The 23,282-nt window shown below is 48.2% G+C and overlaps 2 protein-coding genes and 1 non-coding gene across 4 annotated transcripts; 2 read left to right on the forward strand and 1 right to left on the reverse strand.

Moving 5' to 3' along the window:
- Nucleotides 1–14,618: 14,618 nt before the first annotated feature.
- Nucleotides 14,619–14,689, forward strand: TRNAG-GCC (transfer RNA glycine (anticodon GCC)). Its single transcript has one exon. It is a non-coding gene; the product is annotated as a tRNA-Gly (tRNA).
- Nucleotides 14,690–14,855: 166 nt separating this feature from the next.
- LOC123180710 (noroxomaritidine synthase) lies at nt 14,856–16,768 on the forward strand. The gene has a single exon (XM_044592824.1). It carries the CDS (start codon nt 14,999–15,001, stop codon nt 16,562–16,564), a length of 1,566 nt encoding a protein of 521 aa, XP_044448759.1. The 5' UTR covers nt 14,856–14,998; the 3' UTR covers nt 16,565–16,768.
- A 754-nt stretch (nt 16,769–17,522) lies between these two features.
- On the reverse strand, nt 17,523–20,938 carry LOC123180711 (60S ribosomal protein L18a-like protein). 2 transcript variants are annotated; one of them, XM_044592826.1, is made up of 6 exons: nt 20,715–20,914; nt 20,463–20,546; nt 18,906–19,039; nt 18,580–18,712; nt 18,398–18,515; nt 17,523–18,100 (listed from the first exon to the last, which is right to left on the reverse strand). In XM_044592826.1, the coding sequence occupies exons 3-6, from the start codon at nt 18,913–18,915 to the stop codon at nt 18,008–18,010; spliced, it is 354 nt and encodes a 117-aa protein (XP_044448761.1). In that variant the 5' UTR covers nt 18,916–19,039; nt 20,463–20,546; nt 20,715–20,914; the 3' UTR covers nt 17,523–18,007. The 2 variants fall into 2 exon arrangements, with proteins under 2 accessions (XP_044448761.1, XP_044448760.1); XM_044592825.1 differs by lacking the exon at nt 20,463–20,546 and having other exon boundaries at nt 20,715–20,938.
- Nucleotides 20,939–23,282: the final 2,344 nt, after the last annotated feature.

A 23,282-nucleotide genomic window follows, 5' to 3' on the forward strand; every position in this document is an offset into this window, starting at 1 on the left:
CTGATTTGTATACCAGGGGCTGGGCCTATGTTTTATTATAAAACTCCTATGGCTAAGTGAGGGCGTTTAAGCCACATAGTCTGATTGCCTGGTTCGTTGCGCTAAACAACTCCTTCAAGGACCATATAATTGGATCAAGATTGTTTAGATTCCATCACGAACACCTCCGTACTACCTACGTGAGGGCAGAAGCCGATGACTGGCCAACCCTCATATTTAATATAACACGGCCGCACAGGAGGAAACAATCAAAACATAACAAACATTATATTACAAACCGGATTTGTTTTCATCATACAAGGCAAAAAAAAAAGAATGTCTTCATTCGAAAATAAGGTCCTGCCCGCACTGCGCGGCTGCAAGACGAGATCCCTCCAGGACATCCGCAAAATATCGCTCGGGTGTGCGGTGCTCCTTCCCCTCCGGCGTCCAACTGGCCACCTCGACGGCGCCCATCTTCGCCCACCACATCTTGCAACGAGCGAAGGCCATGCGGGCACCCTCGATGTAGACTGATCACTTGACGATGTCTAGCCGCGGACACGCCTCCATCACCCACTTCACGAGGCCAAAATAACTGTTGGGTATCGCCTCGGCTGGCCACAGCTGGATTATTAAGTCCTTCATGGCCAGTTCGGCCACCCTGTGCAACTCGACCAGCTGTTTCAGCTGATCGGTAAAGGGCACTGGATGTTCTAGCACAGCGTATTGCGTCCAAAACATCTTCTCCGTGGAGCTCCCTTCTTTGGCTCGGCAGAACTCCGCCGCATCGGACACGCTGCATGGTAGATCCGCAAAAGCCCCTGGGCAACTCCGAATCCGGGTTAGTAAAAGGTACTTCCTCTCCGCATACTTGCTTTGCATGTTAAATGCCTTACCCGCTGCGATCTTCTTGGCCTCCTGGATCTCCTAGAGAGCGCCCCGGGCCTCATTCTATGCGGCCTCCGCGCTCTGGCGAGCTTTGGTAAGTTCGGTCTCTCGAACGGACGCTTCGAGCTCCAAAGCCTCACACTTTTTCACCGCGTCCTGGAGCTCCTGCTGGATCTCGTCGACCCAGGCCTTGAGCTTCTTAAGGGCGGCTTGCTGCTGGACAGCCTTGGGCCTCGACCTCGGTCGCCGCCCCTACACACATTATGACACTCCGGTCAATACTCACCACTTATTGTTTCCGAATACACAGCAAGTAGTCACTCACATTGCTTCTTCTGGAGCTTCATCTTCACCTCGCCGAGCTCGTTCTCGGCCCGCTCCAACCTCTGCTTCAGTTCAGAGACTTCGGCAGCATGCGAGGTCGCGACCAACGGCGACGCCTGCTCATTCATGTATATCAAGTTAGTCTCCTACAAAGGGTTGATCCCCTGTCCGGCATTTCTTTCTGAACACCGGACAGTGTCTCAGGGGCTACTGTCAGCACGGGGTGTTCTCTTCCTACGTGACTTACCTCAAAACCTGTCAACAGATTGTTGCAGGCCTCGTTTAGTCCGCTCTTGGCGGACTGGATTTTCTCGATCACCGTACCCATAAGGACACGGTGCTCGTCCCCAATGGAGGCGCCTCGTAGTGCCTCCATCAGGTTATCTGGTGCCCCTGGCTGGATAGGGGCCATCGGTGGAATTGGCGCACCCCCTCCTTCGAAGGAAGGCACGCGCCAGATTCCGGGGCCATATCGGTCCCCGGGATCGTATTCGGCTGAGGGCCGAATTGAATACGTCCCTCTTCGCCATCCTCCATGGGGATCTACTCCCCCATATGTCCGGCAGCGGAGGTCTCGCCTTGCGGCGCCTCTTGGACAACATCCTGGGCCCCTCCCCGACTCGGAGCGGTCCTCCGGGACAACACTTCGGTGTCGTCCTTGGCCTCAGGGGAGTAAGCGGGCGGCGGCGACATACTGGCCATTTCTGCCGGATCCAACGAACCCCCTGAAGAGGATCAATGGATGCTGCCGCGGGCCGGACTGCAATGGCACAATTAACCATGTCAAAACGATAAAAAGGAGAGGCCGGGTACACTTATGTACGAGATTCATAGTACTTACGATGCGGCCCGGGGCTTAGTGCGGAGCCGTCGCTCCGGACTGCTGTCAACGTCCCACGCGGTGTCGACCGCAGGGGCGCCCTTCCCCTTCTTGGGCGTTCCCGCCTCCAGATTCGTGGAGGCCCCCCTCTTCTTCTCCTTAGGGGGAGGTTTCTTCTCCTCCTCCTCCTCCTCTTCCTCGTCGTCATCCTCAGGGACAGAGGAATGGGCTTCCTCGTCTTCGGACGTCACGTCCGAAGTGCCCTTGCAACGGGGGCCACTTTTGGCCCCCTTTGCCTTCTTCTTGGCCTTCTTCTCCGGCACCTTTTATGGCACCGGCACCAGCATCTTCGCCAGACGCGGGATGACTGGTTCTTCAGGCAGTGGAGCCGGACACTGGATCCGCTTCGCCCTCTCCATCCAATCCTGAAAAAGCAATGATAAAACTCAGACATCATCCTCGAAACAATTAAGTTGGGGATACGTCAAAAATAACATACCTCGCTGGCGAGGTGTTTACAATCGTGACCACGGTCTGAATCCGTGGCCGGCGGTTTCTCGTTGCCCTTAAAGAGCAACTTCCAGGCACCTTCGTGAGTAGTTTCGAAGAGCCTCTCCAGGGTTTGGTGCTTCTTAGGATTAAACTCCCATAGAGGGAGACTTCTGCACTGGCACGGGAGGATCCGGCGAACTAGCATCACCTGGATTACATCGACAAGCTTGACGTTCTTGGCTGTCATACTCTGAACGCGCGTCTGCAGCGCTATCAGCTCATCGGGCGAACACCAGTTCGGTCTCTTCTCGACCCAGGAGGTGAGTTGCATGGGAGCACCGGAGCGGAATTCGGCAGCTGCGGCCCAGGTGGTGCCGCGGGGTTCTGTGATGTAGGACCACTGTTTCTGCCACTCCTTTACCGTCTCCATGAAAGTGCCTTTCGTCCATGAGACGTTTGACAGCTTACTCACCATGGCTCCCCCGCACTCCGCGTGCTGGCCATCCACCACCTTCGGCTTCACATTGAAGACTTTGAGCCATAGCCCGAAATGGGGTTGGATGCAGAGGAAGGCCTCACACACGACGATAAACGCCGAGATGTTGAGGAAGGAGTTCGGGGACAGATCGTGGAAATCTATCCCGTAATAATACATCAGCCCGCGAACAAAAGGGTGGAGCGGGAACACTAGTCCGCGGAAGAAATGAGGGAGGAATACAACCCTCTCATTGGGCTCCGGCGTGGGGACGACTTGTCCCTCGGCCGGCAGGCGGTGGACGATTTGCTTCGCCAAGTATCCGGCCGCCCGAAGCTCAGTAATGTCCTCTTCCTTGACGGAGAAGACCATCCACTTGCCCTGACCTCCGGATCCGGACATGGTTGAGTGCTAGCTCGAGTGGAAAGGAGATGAGAACTTGGGCGCTGGAGCTCGAGATTGGAAGGGCGGAGATAGAGAGAAGGCGTGGGAGGAGAAGGGAGAGCCCTTATCCCCTTATAAATGCAGTAAATGTTGAGCACCTCCCCACTCGCCTTAGAATTCGCCTATTCCCAAGGGTTGTATAAACGGCACGGTTGGGTTACCCATACCCGCATTGATGAGACTCCCGCAATAAAGGGACACGATCTCTGCTTTGACAAGACGTACCAATAGCAACCGCGTCTCGAAACATGGAACGATGAACACAAAGCGGTCCGAAGTTATGACCGGGCTGACGTAATGTCATGATGTAAAAAGCTGTCAGCGGATGGGACTCGTGCAAGTATTATATTCTCTCTGCAGTTGTGTGTGGAACGTGTTACAGGTCCGGATACTATCGTCGCATCCAAATATTATCTTGGAGTTCGGAAAAAGGGGAACCCACCTTGCAATGCCGAAGACAATCTGTGCACCGGACTCCTCGTCATTGAAGCCAGGTTCAGGGGCTACTGAGGGAGTCCTGGACTAAGGGGTCCTCGGGCGTCTGGCCTGTTATCCATGGGCCGGACTGATGGGCTATGAAGACATGAAGGCCGAAGATTGTACCCGTGTCCGGATAGGACTCTTCTTGGCGTGGAAGGCAAGCTTGGCGATCAACTATGAAGATTCCTTCCTATGTAACCGACTCTATGCAACCCTAGATCCTTCCGGTGTCTATATAAACTAGAGGGCGTAGTCCGGATAGGATATACTCATTACCATAGTCATACAGGCTAGGCCTCTAGGGTTTAGCCACTACGATCTCGTGGTAGATCAACTCTTGTAACACTCATATTCATCAAGATCAATCAAGCAGGAAGTAGGGTATTACCTCCATAGAGAGGGCCCGAACCTGGGTAAACATCGTGTCCCCCGTCTCCTGCAACCATCGACCTTAGACGCACAGTTCGGGACCCCCTACCCGAGATCCGCTGGTTTTGACACCGACACGCCCCTCCGTGGATGTGGCTCGGGAATAGGTGTTTGTGCTACTTTGGTAAAGGCCATCAGCCTTTTAAGTGTAGGGATCTGCTTCGGTGCATTCAATGCTTCTGATTAGGTCATCGTGTGAGGGATGGATGCAAGGTTAATAATGATGCAAGGTTAATAATGATAGTGCAACTTATTTGTGGCACTGCCGTTTAGATCATATTGGTGTAAAGCACATGAAGAAACTCCATGTTGATGGGCTTTTGGAATCACTTGATTATGAATCACTTGATACTTGTGAACCATGCCTCATGGGCAAGATGACTAAGACTCCGTTCTCCGGAACAATGGAGCAAGCAACTGACTTGTTGGAAATTATACATACTAATGTATGCGGTCGGATGAGTGTTGAGGCTCGCGGCGGGTATCGTTATTTTCTAACCTTCACAGATGATTTGACCAGATATGGGTATATCTACCTGATGAAACATAAGTCTGAAACATTTGAAAAGTTCAAAGAATTCCAGAGTGAAGTGGAAAATCATCGTAACAAGAAAATAAAGTGTCTACGATCTGATCGTGGAGGTGAATATTTGAGTTATGAGTTTGGTCTTCATTTGAAACAATGTGGAATAGTTTCGCAACTCATGCCACCTGGAACACCACAACGTAATGGTGTGTCCGAACGTCGTAACCACACTTTATTAGATATGGTGCGAGCTATGATGTCTCTTACTGATTTACCGTTATCGTTTTGGGGTTATGCTTTAGAGACGGTTGCATTCACGTTAAATAGGGCTCCATCTAAATCCGTTGAGACGACACCATATGAACTGTGGTTTGGCAAGAACCCAAGTTGTCATTTCTTAAAGTTTGGGGTTGCAATGCTTATGTGAAAAAGCTTCAACCTGATAAGCTCGAACCCAAATCAGAGAAATGTGTCTTCATAGGATACCCAAATGAGATAGTTGGGTACACCTGCTATCACAGATCCGAAAGCAAGATATTCGTTGCTAAGAATGGATCCTTTTTAGAGAAGGAGTTTCTCTCGAAAGAAGTGAGTGGGAGGAAAGTAGAACTTGATGAGGTAATTGTACCTTCTCCTGAATTGGAAAGTAGTTCATCACAGAAATTAGTTCCAGTGATTCCTACACCAATCAGTGAGGAAGCTAATGATGATGATCATGAAACTTTTGATCAAGTTACTACTGAACCTTGTAGGTCAACCAGAGTAAGATCCGCACCAGAATGGTACGGTAATCCTGTTCTGGAAGTCATGTTACTTGACCATGACAAACCTACGAACTATGAGGAAGCGATGATGAGCCCAGATTCCGCGAAATGGCTTGAGGACATGAAATCTGAGATGGGATCCATGTATGAGAACAAATTATGGACTTTGGTTGACTTGCCCAATGATCGGCAAGCCACAGAGAATAAATGGATCTTCAAGAAGAAGACTGACGCTGACGGTAATGTTACTGTCTACAAAGCTCGACTTGTTGCGAAAGGTTTTCGACAAGTTCAAGGAGTTGACTACGACGAGACTTTCTCACCCGTAGCGATGCTTAAGTCGGTCCGAATCATGTTAGCAATTGCCGCATTTTATGATTATGAAATTTGGCGAATGGATGTCAAAACTGCATTCCTTAATGGATATCTTAAAGAAGAGTTATATATGATGCAACCAGAAGGTTTTGTCGATCCAAAGGGTGCTAACAAAGTGTGCAAGCTCCAGCGATCCATTTATGGACTGGTGCAAGCCTCTCGGAGTTGGAATATACGCTTTGATAGTGTGATCAAAGCATATGGTTTTATACAGACTTTTGGAGAAGCATGTATTTACAAGAAAGTGAGTGGGAGCTCTGTAGCATTTCTAATATTATATCTGGATGACATATTGTTGATTGGAAATAATACAGAATTTCCGGATAGCATAAAAGGTTACTTGAATAAGAATTTTTCAATGAAAGACCTCGGTGAAGCTGCTTATATATTGGGCATCAAGATCTATAGGGATAGATCAATACGCTTAATTGGACTTTCACAAAGCACATACCTTGATAAAGTTTTGAAGAAATTCAAACTGGATCATTCAAAGAAAAGGTTCTTGCCTGTGTTACAAGGTGTGAAGTTGAGTCAGACTCAATGCCCGACCACTGCAGAAGATCGAGAGAAAATGAAAGTCATTCCCTATGCCTCAGCCATAGGTTCTATCATGTATGCAATGTTGTGTACCAGACCTGATGTGTGCCTTGCTATTAGTTTAGCAGGGAGGTACCAAAGTAATCCAAGAGTGGATCACTGGACAGCGGTCAAGAACATCCTGAAATACCTGAAAAGGACTAAGGATATGTTTCTCGTTTATGGAGGTGACAAAGAGCTCGTCGTAAATGGTTACGTCGGTGCAAGCTTTGACACTGATCCGGATGACTCTAAGTCGCAAACCGGATACATATTTATATTGAATGGTGGAGCTTTCAGTTGGTGCAGTTCTAAGCAGAGCGTCGTGGCGGGATCTACGTGTCAAGCGGAGTACATAGCTGCTTCGGAAGCAGCAAATGAAGGAGTACATATCCGATCTAGGTGTAATACCTAGTGCATCGGGTCCAATGAAAATCTTTTGTGACAATACTGGTGCAATTGCCTTGGCAAAGGAATCCAGATTTCACAAGAGAACCAAGCACATCAAGAGACGCTTCAATACCATCCGCGATCAAGTCAAGGAGGGAGACACGGAGATTTGCAAGATACATACGGATCTGAATGTTGCAGACCCGTTGACTAAACCTCTCTCACGAGCAAAACATGATCAGCACCAAGACTCCATGGGTGTTAGAATCATTACTATGTAATCTAGATTATTGACTCTAGTGCAAGTAGGAGACTGAAGGAAATATGCCCTAGAGGCAATAATAAAGTTGTTATTTATATTTCCTTATATCATGATAAATGTTTATTATTCATGCTAGAATTGTATTAACCGGAAACTTAGTACATGTGGATACATAGACAAATAGAGTGTCCCTAGTATGCCTCTACTTGACTAGCTTGTTCATCAAAGATGGTTAAGTTTCCTAACCGTAGACATGTGTTGTCATTTGATGAACGGGATCACATCATTAGAGAATGATGTGATGGACAAGACCCATCTGTTAGCTTAGCATAATGATTGTTTAGTTTTTCTGCTATTGCTTTCTTCATGACTTATACATGTTCCTCAGACTATAAGATTTTGCAACTTCCGAATACCAGAGGAACACCTTGTGTGCTATCAAACATCACAACATAACTGGGTGATTATAAAGATGCTCTACAGATGTCCCTGATGGTGTTTGTTGAGTTGGCATAGATTGAGATTAGGATTTATCACTCAGTGTATCGGAGAGGTATCTCCGGGCCCTCTCGGTAATGCACATCACTATGAGCCTTGCAAGCAATGTGACTAATGTGTTAGTCACCGGATGATGCATTACGGAATGAGTAAAGAGACTTGCCGGTAACGAGATTGAACTAGGTATGATGATACCGACGATCGAATCTCAGGCAAGTAACATACCAATGACAAAGGGAACAACGTATGATGTTGTGCGCTTTGACCGATAAAGATCTTAATATATGGGAACCAATATGAGCATCCAGGTTCCACTATTGGTTATTGACCGGAGATGTGTCTTGGTCATGTCTACATAGTTCTCGAACCCGTAGGGTCCGCACGCTTAACGTTCGATGACGATTTGTATTATGAGTTATGTGATTTGATGAACTGAAGTTTGTTCGGAGTCCCGGATGAGATCACGGACATGACGAGGAGTCTCAAAATGGTCGAGACATAAAGATTGATATACTGGAAGGTTATGTTTGGACACCGGAATGGTTTCAGAAAGGTTTGGGCATTTTCTGGAGTACCGAGGGTTACCGGAACCCCCCCCGGGAGTTAATGGCCCTTCATGGGCCCTAGTGGAGAGAGGGGGCGGCGGCCAGGTGGTGGTGCCCCCCCCCCCCCAAGCCCAAACCGAATTGGACTAGGGTTGGGGGGCGGCCCCCCTTTCCTTCTCTTCTCCTCCTCCTTCCCTCCTTCTCCTAGTGGGAATAGGAAAGGGGGGAGGCGAATCCCACTGGGACCAGGAGTCCAAGTAGGACTCCCCCCTATGGCGCCCCCCCTTGGGCCGGCCACCTCTCCTCCCCCCTTTATATAAGTGGGAGGGGGCACCCCAAAGGCACATCAAGCCTTCTCTTAGCCGTGTGCGGTGCCCCCCTCCACAGTTACACACCTCGGTCATATCGTCGTAGTGCTTAGGCGAAGCCCTGCGCCGGTAACTTCATCATCACCGTCGCCATGCCGTCGTGCTGACGGGACTCTCCCTCGGCCTCAACTGGATCAAGAGTTCGAGGGACGTCATCGAGCTGAACGTGTGCTGAACGCGGAGGTGCCGTACGTTCGGTACTTGGATCGGTTGGATCGCGAAGACGTTCGACTACATCAACCGCGTTACTAAACGCTTCCGCTTTCGGTCTACGAGGGTACGTGGACACACTCTCCCCGCTCGTTGCTATGCATCTCCTAGATAGATCTTGCATGATCGTAGGTAATTTTTTTTGAAATACTGTGTTCCCCAACAAATAGCCCTAGTAGATGTGGTGCTCGAGTCTTCTTTTGGGGCGCATGAGGATTTGTCGCGCTATGATCTTCAAGGCTTTACTTCCTCACAGCTGAAGGAGGCGGTCCTACCTCTGCGGTAGGTTGTTGTTGCCATGTAAGACTCGTTGGTGTTAGTTGGGAGCTTCCTGGAGCGGGTAGAGGTTCCTCTGGAAAGGCTCCTTCTCGTGTCGGCTCCTATGGGTGAGAGTGTTGGTGGCCACGTCGATGAACATGGTGCGAAGCTCTTCAACTGTTTCTCCCCTCATGTTGGGGTCAGTTCTTCGTCACTATCTGCCCTGCCCTCTGTGTTGTCTGCTGCCGAGGGAGAGGCCATCACCATGGTTGTTGCCCCTGTGCTGCAGATCATGCCTGAGCTTCAACAACTATGTGTGAGACCTGCTTCGCCTCTATTCGTGGACCATATGGAAGTCAACTCACCGGCGACCTCGTGTGAGGGACATGATCCGCCTCTATCATGTGAGCATCTAGAGGCGCCTGAGTCCATCGTGTTGGTGGTAACTGTGAATGATGATGTTGAGTTGGATGAACTTGGGAGGGTTGATGTTGAGCATCTAGAGGTGATTGAGTCCATCGTGTCAGTCGTAACTGTGAATTTTGAGTTGGATGAACTTGCGAGGGCTGATGTATATGTTTTGCACGTTCCCACACTTTTCAGCCGAGCATCTCAGCCCCTCTTAATAGTTCGCTGATCCTATGACTCAAAGAAACTAAAACAAAAAACTTCGAGTCATCGGAGAATCACACATTCTCCCTTTAAAGTGGGGGGTCAACCATCTCCTTAAAATAATCTCGAGGGACCAATAACCCAAGACAAACGTAGTAGTTGTCATTAGTCCCACTAACCACATGGCTGTCACACCAAAATACCACTTAGGGACAAATGCACTTTCAGCGCCCCTTCATCTTCTCTCTCCGCCCTTCTTCTTGAATCTCCATAAGCTCCCCAACCCTTCTTCCCTCTGCCTTCGTTGGTGCTGCTAATCGGAAGGAGTGGGATAGGCAGCTAGGCTTCTGCTATAGATAATAATGCTAGGTTTGTCGTGGCCTTAAAATGTTGGGATAAATAGATTTATGCCCCTAGTTGTGTCCCACTCATCTGTTTTACCCCTAATTCCAAAAGTCACCAGTTCTGTCCAAGTCACTTTAATCCTCTTATGCTTTTGCCCTTTGACCGTTTGACCGTCAGTTTGAAAACTTCATAACTAATTCATACAAAATCAAAAAAATGCAAATAAGATACCAAAATGTTTAGAAAAACATCACCTATATGTCAGTGTCATTTGCATTCATGAAAAAAGTGTTGGAAAGTGCACATCCGAGTTTTAGCTCTTTTGATACCACCATGAATAGTAAACTCTAAAAAAATTCAAAAAATTAAAAAAAATATGGTGGCAAAGAACGACAAGTGTTCGAAGTGCTTGCCAAGTTTCATTAGGGAACGACATTCGTGGAAGTCATGGCAAAAAAAAATCTATTTTGGAGTGCTGATTGTTTTTTTTTGCCGCGGCACCCACGAATGTTATTCCCTGATGAAACTTGGCAGGCACTTAAAACATTTGTCATTCTTTGCCACCAAATTATTTTTGAATTTTTTTGAACTTTTTTAGATTTTACTATTCATGGTGGTAGCATAAGAGCTAAAACTCGAATGAGCACTTTCCAACACTTTTTTCATGAATGCAAATGACACTGACATATAGGTGATGTTTTTCTGAACATTTTGGTATCTTATTTGCATTTTTCTGATTTAGTATGAATTAGTTATGAAGTTTTCAAACTGACGGTCAAACGGTCAATGGGCAAAAGCATAAGAGGAGCAAAGTGATTTGGACAGAACCGGTGACTTTTGGGAATTAGGGGTAAAACAGACGAGTGGGACACAACTAGGGGCATAAATCTAATTATCCCTAAAATGTTTGGCAAACACCCCCCCCCCCCTAAATAAGCTTGTTGTGGCATTGAGATGAGATGATATGGTGATTCTCCCGTTCCCTTCAAGTTGTCGAGGTGGAAGACAAGGAAACATAGGAGGATCCCTACTTCGCCTGCCTCTCACGATGTGCCTCATCAGATCTGAGCTTCCAGCGAGGTTACTGTCGCTCCCTGGCTTGCAAGAGGATGTCTGGCTCGTCGGAGCATAGGAGCGACAGCGAAGATGCAGATGGTGTTTGAGCATATTATTTACGTGATGGTTTTCAAGAGGCTACGAATCCCACAAAAGGCTCCGGGTCCACTTTGACAAGTTGCAAAACCCTATGGCCAAAGGGTTGCCTCTTTTATTCCTCCCGTCCATAATGCCAAATGGGAGGCAGTGCAACTTCAGTGCGGAGTCCCTGACGAGCAGTTGTGGTGGTCTTGACGGACTAGATGGTCTCGTCCCTCTGTGATAGTCTCATACAGGAGTGGCTTTGTACCCAATTTTGCGTCCCATTGCATATTTCAGGAGCTAGTATGTAATTTCCTGCTTTGTGTTGAACCCAAATGTATGATGCTCTATACCATGGCAGTGATTTTTGGTGGTTTTGCTTTATGATCCCTGAAGGGCTCCTTTGCTTTTCTTGTTGGGTTCTTTTTGCAAAGTCTTGTATCAGTTGTGTTTTGGATGTGCTGAGTACATTAGCATTTTTTGATTGAATTAATCCATAAATAAATCATGAGCATGTTAGTGTTAATATTGAATATATATTGATATTTGATCACGTAAGCATATAGTACACACATAGCAGACATGTCTATGTATAATGCTATTACAACTAACATGGAAATAAACAGGAGCGAGATAAGTGTGTTATACCCTCGGCCAGGACAAAGCCGCGGTGGCGGTGGTCTCCTCGATGACCTTCTTCTTGGAAGTGAGCTTTTCGGCGTCCGTGGCCATGTTGATGACAAAGGCGACGAGGACGTAGACAAACAATGGCTAACAGTCGCATATGAGACGCTCCCCAAAAACCTAATCACGCCTCTCCTATATATGATCTAAAGGGGCGGGGTTCCAAAGGCCAGCTCTCCCGTACAGCCGTGCGCGTGGAGGCAGAGTAGATGTGATATGTTCTTTGTGGCGGCTAGGGTTGCCGACACCTCCAATTTATAGGCGCGACCGGGTGGAGAGACGTGGGCTAGACCCACGTCCGAGGCAGCAACAACCCATGATCTGATGTCTCAGATTCGTGACTCTTTTGTTAAAAACTCTTCGTTACTGGCCGGCAAAACACATGACATTGGTTTGAGCTCAGCTTGACTCATTCACGGCCCGCGGGGCGAGGCAGGTGGCGAAGGAGGACCGCGCGGAAACCACTTCTCTTCTCAACAATAACATTTAATTATTTGCGATGAACTCCAATAACATTTTGAAAATGATTCCTTATAAAGGGCCCGACTCTTCCTCCACTATCTGAGATGATACTTTTTTGCGGGAAAAAACTTGTATTACTCATTTAAGTTACTACAATCATTGTTGCATAGTTGTGCAACACCCGTAGGCCCATTGCCAAGCCATACGACAGTTCGACTAAAAGATCTAGCATAACTAGCCATAAAATGGCTTACAGAGTTGTGAGAACGTCAAACATGAGTAATACAAGCATCTCTTTCTAACAACTTCAATTTGATCTCTCGAACTAAGAAGGCATATCTTGATCTATCCTGCATAGCGAAGGATTCCACATGAAGCGAAAGATTGCTCCACTGCATAGCGAAGGAAATTCCTTCAGAAAGAGCATTTTGTTTCAAGCGCATCATGGCATGATAAAAGGTGACGACAAGCGGTAAATATGATATTCCCTTCAGTATCCCAAAGGACCATGCCTGTTGTTACGGATCCATTCTGGCCAAACGATCTGTCAGTGTTTAGCTTCACAAAACCTTGTTTTGGTGGTGTCCAGGAAGAAATTTGGTTGGATGGAACACAACTAGACTGCTCCACAAGGGGTTCAACATCAAGAACGAACTTACCTTTAATTGGATCATGATCTAGCTTGTTTTGTATGCTCATGATAGAAGGCACATAGCTACAGAGAAATCTCTTGGACACATCAATAGGAGGAGTTGGTTTCGCATGCCCAACCTCATTCCTCACGTACCAAATACGCCACAACAACATAAAGAGCTTCAGCCTTTTAAATTCAGATAGATCATATGCAGCTTCAACAATCCATTCCGGCTCTGTATTTTTGATCTGTGAAACATCCAGAAGATCCCAACACTCATCCATTGCTTTCCAAAGAGAAACAGCCGCTGGACATCTACATAAGGCGTGGAAAGAATCCTCTTTCTCTCTGTCACACACCAAACACTGACTAGAGATGTCAAGGTGACGCTGTTGTTTTAACAGCCGGGTTGGGAGTGAATTTGTTGCTAATCTCCATATGAAAACTTTAACCTCTGGTGGTACCATACCTCCCCATACCACTTTCCAGCATGCCCGGCCACCATTAGGAGCCGCACTAGATGCTGGCTGATTGCAACAATTTCGCTCATCAAAAGCTATTATGTAGGCACTTTTCATAGTAAAATTACCCATTTTCTCACCTGCTCATGCCAAAAAAACAGAGTTTGTAGCGCAAGGCCGAATCTTTAAAATCTCGTGAGCATCAAGTGGTAGGTACTGTGAACCAAACTATGATCCCAAGCTTCATATATATCCAGAAGTTCAGACACCCATCGAAGTCTGCATCTTCCCTTCGAAGAGACAACTTTATGTGAGTGATTGCGTGGAGTCCAGTTATCCCTCCAGATTCTTATATTTGTGCCATTGCCAACACGCCAAATTAGTCCCTTCTTTAACAGCTCCAGACCATACTCTATGCCTTGCTAAGTAGAAGAAGGGGTACCGGTAAAAACAGTATCCTCCAACCGCCCTCTTGGGTAATATTTTGCCCTTAAGACACGAGCACATAGATTATTCGGATAAGCGAGTAGTCTCCATGCTTGACGAGCGAGTAGAGCTTGATTCAAAAGCCTAAAATCTCTTAAACCAATTCCTCCCATATTTTTTGGTTTTAGGAGATGGTCCCAAGCTTAACTTCCAATCATATAGCTTGTCATGATACCATACATGGGTCCTTAGATATTTCTAAAATTGTTAGATGGGCCTAAAGCACACCCCATATTTCAACAAGATGCCCTAGATCGTGGCTACGTGTGGGTTTGTAATTTTGCTAAGAATGAATGCACATGGTTTACAAAAAAAAGTGTGGGGTTTTTTTTACGGGAAGACAAACTTTATTAATCATATGACCGTTACATCATCCACTAACAGTTTTACGATGAACTTCGGAGGGGCATCAATCCAAAAAGATTGATTTTTATCACGTCCCCATCTAGCTAAGTCATGAGCTACAAAATTTGACTCTCTAATACAATGCTCAACAGTCACTTTCCCAAAATCTAGAAAGTGTGGGTTTATAATTTTGCTTAAGAATGAATGCACACGGTTTACAAAAAAATTATATCGGTCTGGAATACCTTTGTTCAAAAGAATGCTACGCGTAGCATGATCTGCCTACCCGTCCCCGAGGATATTTCTACCATTGTCTTATAAAAAGTTGTTTGAAAATGAGCAGGAAGCACCAGTGGTCTAGTGGTAGAATAGTACCCTGCCACGGTACAGACCCGGGTTCGATTCCCGGCTGGTGCAGTATTTTTTTTTTATTGAACACGACACGGTTGGAGCTCAGAGAAAACAGTCGCCCGTCGGAACAGCAGAGCAACAAGTCGATCCGTGCAGCGCCGGTGTGCCGACCCAAGCCGCAGTCGACGATTTCTATCACGAACTCGGCATGAACCATTTACCGTCCATCTCACATCAGCCGAAGTCCCAGGCCCACACAATCGTCGTGAATCTCACCACTCCCGCAGGGAAGTAACAAGTGCCAGTTACTACTACTGATCATCAGTACATTAACTGTCGGCGTGCAAGGCACACTCCATTCGGCAGCGCGCGCAAATGGCCACCATGGGCGCCTTCCGGACCTTCCTCCTCTCCTACCCGGAGATCCTCCTGGCCGCTCTCTGCTTCCTCTCCCTGGCCGCCCTCCGCCTCGCTCTGCGGTGCCGCGGCAGCAGCGTGCCGCTGCGATGGCCGGTCGTCGGCATGCTCCCGTTCGTGCTCAGCAACCTCGGCCACCTCCTGGACGCCGCCACCGCCGCGCTCAGGGACTCGGGGTGCATGTTCGTGTTCCGCGGGCCGTGGCTCGTCGGCGGCGACTTCCTCGTCACGTGCGACCCGGCCGCCGTGCACCACTGCCTCGCGGCCAACTTCGACTGCTACGACAAGGGCCACGACTTCGCCGAGATGTTCGACGTCGCCGGCAACGGGCTGCTGAACGCGGACGCCGTGTCCTGGGCGCGGCAGCGGCAGGTCGTCGCCACCGTCTTCGCCGCCCCCGTGTTCCGCTCCTTCGTCATATCCACCGTCGCGCGGCAGACGGCGCGGCTCCTGCTGCCGTTCATGGACCACGCCGCCGCGGCCGGGCGCGCCGTCGAGCTCGAGGACGTGTTCATGCGCTTCTCGCTCGACGTCTCCTACGCCGTGGTGTTCGCCGCTGACCTCGACTCGCTGACCGTCTCCGCCGCCGACGCCCCGTACCCGCCCTTCGGCCAGGCGACCAGGATCGCCGGGGAGGCCGTCATGTTCCGGCACGTCGTGCCGGCTCGGTGGTGGAAGCTGCTGAGGTGGCTCAACGTCGGCATCGAGAGGAGGTTCGCCGAGGCCAAGGCGGTGCTCGACGAGTTCGTCTACCTCGAGATCGCGAACCGCAAGGCAAAACCTCTCCCCCAAGGAGAAGGACAAGGCGGCGACCTGCTGTCCATGTACATGGCGTGGCCAAGGGACCCCGCCATGACCGACCGGCAGAGGGACGAGTTCCTCCGCGACGCCGCCGTCGGCTACATGATCGCGGCCAAGGACCTCGTCGCGTCCGCGCTCACCTGGCTCTTCTACATGCTCTGCACGCACCCGCACGTGGAAGACAAGGTCCTCGCCGAGCTCGAGTCGCTGCGCGCCAACGCCGCGTGCTGCGGCGGTAAACCGGTCGTGTTCGACTGCGACACGCTCCGGTCGGCGACCTACCTCCACGCGGCGGTGCTGGAGACGCTGCGCTTGCACCCGCCCGCGCCGTTCGAGGAGAAGGAGGCGCGCGCCGACGACGTGCTGCCGGACGGCACGAGGGTGACCAAGGGCACCAGGATCCTCTTCTGCATCTACGCCATGGGCAGAGTGGAGGGGATATGGGGCGACGACTGCCGGGAGTACCGGCCGGAGCGGTGGCTGTCCGGCAGCGGCCGGGTCCGGCACCAGCCGAGCTACAAGTTCGCAGCCTTCAACTGCGGGCCCAGGAGTTGCCTGGGCAAGGACCTGGGGCTCATCAACCTCAAGATCGCCGCCGCGGCCATCATATATAACTTCCGGGTGGAGCTCGTCGACGGCCATGTGGTGGAGCCCAGCGACTCGGTGGTGCTCCACACCAAGAACGGCCTCATGGTTAAGCTCAAGAGAAGGGAAGTGGCTTGATGAAGATGAATGAAGTCAGGCTTTTCGATGCATATTCTGATATTCATATACACAAAGTGGAGTGAATTAGTACCAAATTACATGTCATACAAATACTTATGACAGTGTCATCTATGTTTGTCGATCTGGATTTATCATAGTTTCAAATGGTATTGTAAAAAACCGAAGTATTGAAAACTATAGTATATTAACCTGTTGGTGCAAGATACTGCAGTTTTTATATATCAAAGTATTTTAAAGTATCAACAATACAGAAGACCTGTTTGGCTAGCACTGTGCGTAACTTAACAACGTAGAAATTGCTGGCTAGCCGTTAACTGTTGAAGACATGCGCGTTCTTGAAGCTAGCTAGCCGGGCGCAGGCATGCACAAGGCTTGTAGATTCCTATTAGAACGCTCAGCAACACGGTGTATAGTAGGCGTCTTGATCACCATGGCCGGAGCTGCGCATGAACGGCTTGGCCTTCTTCCACGACATGGTCACTTCCTTCCAATAATCCATGGTCTACTTCTTAGAGTAGCTTCCGCCGACGTGGTGGCCAGGCAAGAGTACTGATCGGCGCAGCCAGCAGCCGCAGAAGTCAAGGCCGACGACCGGTGCAAGAGGTGGGAGAAGAAGAAGAGGGAGGCTCCTTTGATCTCGCTGTGGTCGTCCACCGACAGAAACATCTCCGGAGGCAATACGGCGGTGCGACGCGAGTTGTTGCAAACAGCCATCGAAGAAGATAAACGTGGACGTGTGACCAGCTCATTTTTTTCGCCTGCTCTATTTTTAAAAAAGAGGTTCGGGGTTCTTTTTTTTAGACAGAGAATACTTTGGTTTTGGGAATATTCTAGTTTGAATATCACAGTTTTTATTGGTGACCAAACAGGTCAAGTAATTAAAACTACAGTAACTAGAAAAACTGTAGTATTGTCAAAATACTTTGAAAATACTTTGCTATCAAACAGGGCCTAATTGATGATGAAGGCTAGATTTTATTCAATCATACAGTATGCATTACATGTATATAGTTTGGTTTTATATATCACAGACAGCAATACATTAAAACACTATTTCAGTAATCAGCAATACTATATACATAGTTCACATAGACAGCATGATATAAGTAAAATATAATTATTTCGGTGGTAGCTGATATATTACACAGCTCGCGCATGTAATCTTCTGATTGCGCTTGAAAGAATAAATTCCAATTGGTTGCCAGTACAAAAAATGTTATGCAACAGGTTCATCTGCCAGCAACAAAATTGTACAGTAATCTACACTCGAGCAAATGACAGACATGCTGACATGCTATCACGCGAAGGGCAATCCTTCGATTTCTCCCGTGGATTTAAGCAATTGATTAACAAAGGAACCTAAAGAGTATTTATGTAAGTACTTCATTCCTCGAGGATATGCATCGAATATCTTGCAGCTAGCTACTGTACATTCTTCAGTCAGCTACCACAGCTATTCAAGAATCGTTTGTGTACACACATTACCAGTAAAACAGAAAGGGTAATGATAGTCGCTGCTGTAAACATGATTGCCTGCACACACCAAAGCAGAGGAAACATAAGAACGAAAACTCATTTGCTAACAGTGTACACGAAAAAAAAGAGAAAAAACTGGAGAAGCACATTAATGAGTTTGTATATAAGATTTAAAATGCCCATACATCACAAGGAAGTAAAGAAGGCCTTGCAGGCAATTCAAGCATGAATTATGATAATGTCCACCGATGAATGATTAACTTGTTAAACAGGCAAAAAAGAATTATTGTTTCTGTATATCATATACTAAATCTAACCGGACATGATGCACGTGTATGACGAATACAAACTAACCAGAAGAGCAGAAGCGGCAAGCCCAGGCCGTTCTCGAGGATCACGGTTGTAGTACTTGCAGCAATAAAGAAGAGCTGCTATGTACCAAATTAACGGGCACAGGAAACCTAAAAGAAAACTGCAATAATTTTAATACAGTAAACAATAACCGAATGAAAGAATGAAGGAGTAGACTGCCTCACCAACACCATCCAATTCCACAACCAAAGAAGGGAAGGCGTCTTTCGAACATTGCCAATCTTGGATTTTCTTCATCGCCAAGTAGTGTGTACTTGCCGAGGCACACCTGGCAACTGCAATATTCATTTGAGTTTCCTATGGAACACAAAACAGTGAATTTAGTTAAAGTAAGATAAATACTTCTCCAAGAGACATGTACTTATAAACACTCTTCATTATATGTCTTTTACAGATCAACGAGCATGCTTTTAATAAGATGAGAGTGTGTTTTGCAACCAATATCTGACAGGCATCTCACACAAAGTAAGTGCATAAGCAGATTCAGTACCTCCCCTCATAATACTACAGTTGTTTGGTCAAGGAACCAGCAGGAAGAAACATGGAGCTTTTCAGCATTTCAGGACTCCTTGCTGTAATGGCTAATGTAAACTATGGTCTAAGAGCTATCATCACATCAAGCAGCTGCACAAACGAAATGTGAGTAATTAGCATAAACATTAAGCAGCTGCACAGAAACATGAGAAAATGGCAGGAAAATCATGTGGCGTCTAATCTAGTTATGTAGAATAAAGTGTATTCAAAACAAACAGCAGTTTTAGGTAGTTGCACTACAGAGATGATGATTCTGTACAAATGTTGTAATTCAGAAATATATCGAGTGCAATTGAACTAGCTATTCATTCATTACATAAATGTGATGAGCAATTCCCACAACGAACGGGAAGTACACAGCTCACCGCAACAATTCTTTTCAGACCATTTTCATCAAGAACATATAGCAGGGTAGAACTGTATCCAAATGATATAGGCTTGTGCGGTTCACAGCCTTGGAGTGATTAAGTTTGTCAAACATTTTTGCCTAACTTGTCTCAGAGAAAAACAAGACACATCACAAGTGAGTTTCTGAGATTGCCTAAGCTAATCTTGACTACTCAACAAACCTTTGGGCATGCCTAAACCGTGGCCATGAACCAATTTTACTGACTTGATTAAACTTGCCTAAGGCTGCGTTCGGTTGACAGGGAATTGAAAGGGGTTTGACAGGGATTGAAGTAAATTGATTCCCCTGTAAGTCAAATCCCCCCCAAATCCCCTCCAACCCCCTCCAGGCAGGGTGTAACCGAACAAAGCCTAAGAGAATTGTGACAAACTAAAAGTTTTCACCTCATGGACACCCGCTTTGACTTTTCCTGTAGACGATGATAGTTTTAGTGCTACTATTGGAAGCACTTTCGTCTGAAGTGGGTTCAACTGAAAGAAGCAGGGGAGGATTTAGATGGTGTACTGGCACACTCATAAATTGTCAAGGCCAATGTGGTTTTACTAAGAATTTGATGGAAACAAGCTCACACCTCAAAACCCAATGGGAAAGATTGTGGACGAGGCGGAGGCAACAGGAACGCGGTGCCATGGCAAAGTTTAAACCTCATGGGCATCCACTTTGACTTGTCCCTGATAAGCCGACAGACTAAGGTGGTGTTTGGTTCTCTAGTCCTAGGACTTTTTCTAGTCCCTAGGACTTTTTGAAAAAGACTCTTAAGGAGGTGCTTCTAAGGACTTTTAGCAAAAAGTCCCAAAAAGTCCCCCCTTGTTTGGTTTGCTAGGGACTTTTAGGGACTTTTTTTAGTCCCAACACAAAAAAGTCCCTGGAACCAAACACCCCCTAATTTTTACCCTTAGGCCTGTAGGTGACAGCTAAAGTGCTAATATTAGAAACACTTTCATCTAAACTGGATTCAACTAGAGAAAAATGCAGTGTCAGGAAGGTCTTGTGTCCTGCACTGCGCATTACACCAAATAGGGGTTGAACTGTTGAAGAAAGCCCAGGAAAGCTCTTTGAACACAAAGATCCGGAAATCCAACAAACAGCTTGAGTCTGTAATACCATCGAACGGGTTGTGTTCCTCCCACAGCCACAGGGTCAACGCCCTGCTTGAAATCGCAGACGAGTCGATGTCAAGATCCGGTCCTAGTACATTCCAGAAACTCCACAAGCTATCACATTATGATCCAACATAGTACGTATAATCAGGGTACGAAGCAAGAAACCAAGAACTGAGCTGAGATCTGCAGAAGCAAGATACGGACACCGCGGCAAGGGCGGCGTCAAACGGCCAAACGGAAGCTGCAAACTTACATGACCGAATCGAATCTCCTGCGAGGAAAGTCCATGTAATTCTGCGGCGGATGTGCCTTTCAGCAGGTGGTCCTTTGCTGAGATGCGAAAAATTGGAAGGAGGAGGAGGGCGGAGAAGGCGTGGGCGTGAGCGGCTTCTGCCTTTTGGTATCCGTCCCGTTTGGGTGATTGCTTGCCCTTTCCAAGTGGCTCTCCCCCTCCTTTTCTTGATAATCCCGAGTGGATTTTGGCTGCTAATGCAGATGTGACACGTTGGATACTTGCTGGTATAGGCTCGGGAGGGCAAAGGGGACTTTTTTTACTGTTGTTCCAAATGGGCTCGGGAGGGCAAAGGGGACTTTTTTTACTGTTGTTCCAAATGGGCAGATCCAAACTATCCCGACTATCAAATCATGTTATCTAGCGGTTTAAATCGCTCTAATGTTGAGCACCAAATACGTTTAGCGCTCTAATTACCCACCACTGTCATTGATTATAAACACGTTTTGACTCAACATTATCCCTTGAAATCTGCCATGTAATTAACATCCTACCATTCCCGCGGAAAAGTAATTGATACCTTACCAAATACCAGTATGCAACAGATATATCTTACTTAATATAACGTGCAACTAATATCCTACCTAATATAAACGTGCATTGCACGTACAATATTACTAGTGTTATCTAGTGGTTCAAATCGCTCCAATGTTGAGCACCAAACACGTTTAACGCTCTAATTACCCACAACTGCCATTGGTTATAAACACGTTTTGACTCAACGCTATCCCTTGAAATCTGCCATGTAATTAATATCCTATCATTCCTGTGAAAAAGTAATTGATATATTACCAAATACCAACGTGCAACAGATATATCTTACCTAATATAACGTGCAACTAATATCCTACCTAATACTATAATGCACCTACAATATTACTAGTTTCTATAAGTGGCCAACAATACATCTCACAACAGCTTGTCCTCCTGTATGTTGAAGTTTTCTCCTTTGCTCCTCTTCTTTGGACCGCCACCGAAATCATCTGGATCATCGTCCTTGCCATCTTCCTCCTCCTGCTGCTGTCCGGCGGCCCAATCCTGCTGCTGCGTGTCCGCGCCCAGCTAGCTGTAGGTGCTGGACTGGGTGTAGCCCTGCTGCATGCGCGGCCGGGTGTAGGTGCCGGACTGGATGGGCTTTGAGTCATCCACCTGGTCGTCCTCATAGCAAACTCCCCCTGCGCCTCCCTCGTGGATGATGTCGAACGTCTATCCCTGTCCATGACGTCGTGTGCCAGCTCGCCCACTTTGAGCATACCAGCGTGCGGGCACCTAGTTGTTCCTGCCCAGCGCCCGCCTCGTAATGCTCCGACCATGGCGGCGTCTGCACGGCCGGCGAGGGCGGCCACCTTTATGGCCTTTGTTTCGACGCGACAATTTTGCCATGTCGTCGAGTTGATCTTCCAGGCGAGCGTGTTGCTCGGATCCTCCACGACCACCGACTCAGGCAGGGTCTCCTCCGGGTCCATGTATCGGTGGCGGAGGGAAGAAGAGGGTGGGAAAAAGGGCAGAAACTAGGTAGAGAACGGCAGGATGGAAGAAGAAAGTGGGGAATTGTACCGCAAAAATAGTTCGGCCAGCTACAAAAGCTCGGGCTCCGCCTTAGTTTTGGGTGGGCCTGAGGTGTCGGAGTCCAACATGGCTCGTGCCCGGTGTCGGGGATATCTAGCGACAAATGCCAGGGGGTGGCTTATCATGGATGGGGACAGGAGTACGTCGCCGGGTCCTAGAAGTGGGAGTGAGTGAGACCTCGAACGCCTACGAGTCTTACCCATGTTCGGGGCTCTCCGTGGAGATAACACCCCTAGTCCTACTCTGCGGGGTCTCCACATGATGACTATCGTCAATAGAGTAGCTACAAGTGTGCTCCTTGAGCTGTTTCGGCTAGAGGAGGAAGAAGGGCAAGGCTAGCTCTATCTCCTCTCTCTATGGGTGTGTGTATGTAGGCTAGGGTTCTGAACCCTTTGCATGGGTGAGCCTGGGGGGTTTATATAGGCCTACCCCCTAGGGGTACAATGGTAATCCGGCCGGGTGTAGGACCCGGCCGTCAGTGTCTGGGCGCCGGCTTCTTCGCCGGCTACTGGGGCCCGCCGCTTGGTGGGTCCCGCCGGCTGCCGTGAACTCGGCCGACAGGTAGGGCCTGCCGCCTGCGGACCAGATTGACTGCTTTAGACTGTAGCTTCGCCCTTGATGATAGAGGCTTTGTCGGGGGGCGCATGGCTACAGTCACGCCGCCTGGCGGGCGCTCACTGTAGCCACACCCTGTCTCATCAGATTAATGGTGCACAGACTTCGAGAGGAAGGAGGGCCGCCTGCTAGGAGTCGGCCCGCCCTCGATGCCACCTGCTCGGGATTCGCCGTCTTCTGGTGGCTCGCAGACAGGTATGGTCCGCCGTCTGCGGGCTGTACCGACCGCCCATCGTGGGAGCATGGCTCCCTCTGACGTAGGTGACGTCATGGGATGCGTGGCAACAATGTCGCACTGGGTGAGGGGTGTCCGCTTGGTACTCCCGCACTGTGGCCACGTTCCGC

The sequence above is a fragment of the Triticum aestivum genome, chromosome 1D (assembly GCF_018294505.1).
Source record: "Triticum aestivum cultivar Chinese Spring chromosome 1D, IWGSC CS RefSeq v2.1, whole genome shotgun sequence".
Lineage (NCBI taxonomy): Eukaryota > Viridiplantae > Streptophyta > Magnoliopsida > Poales > Poaceae > Triticum > Triticum aestivum.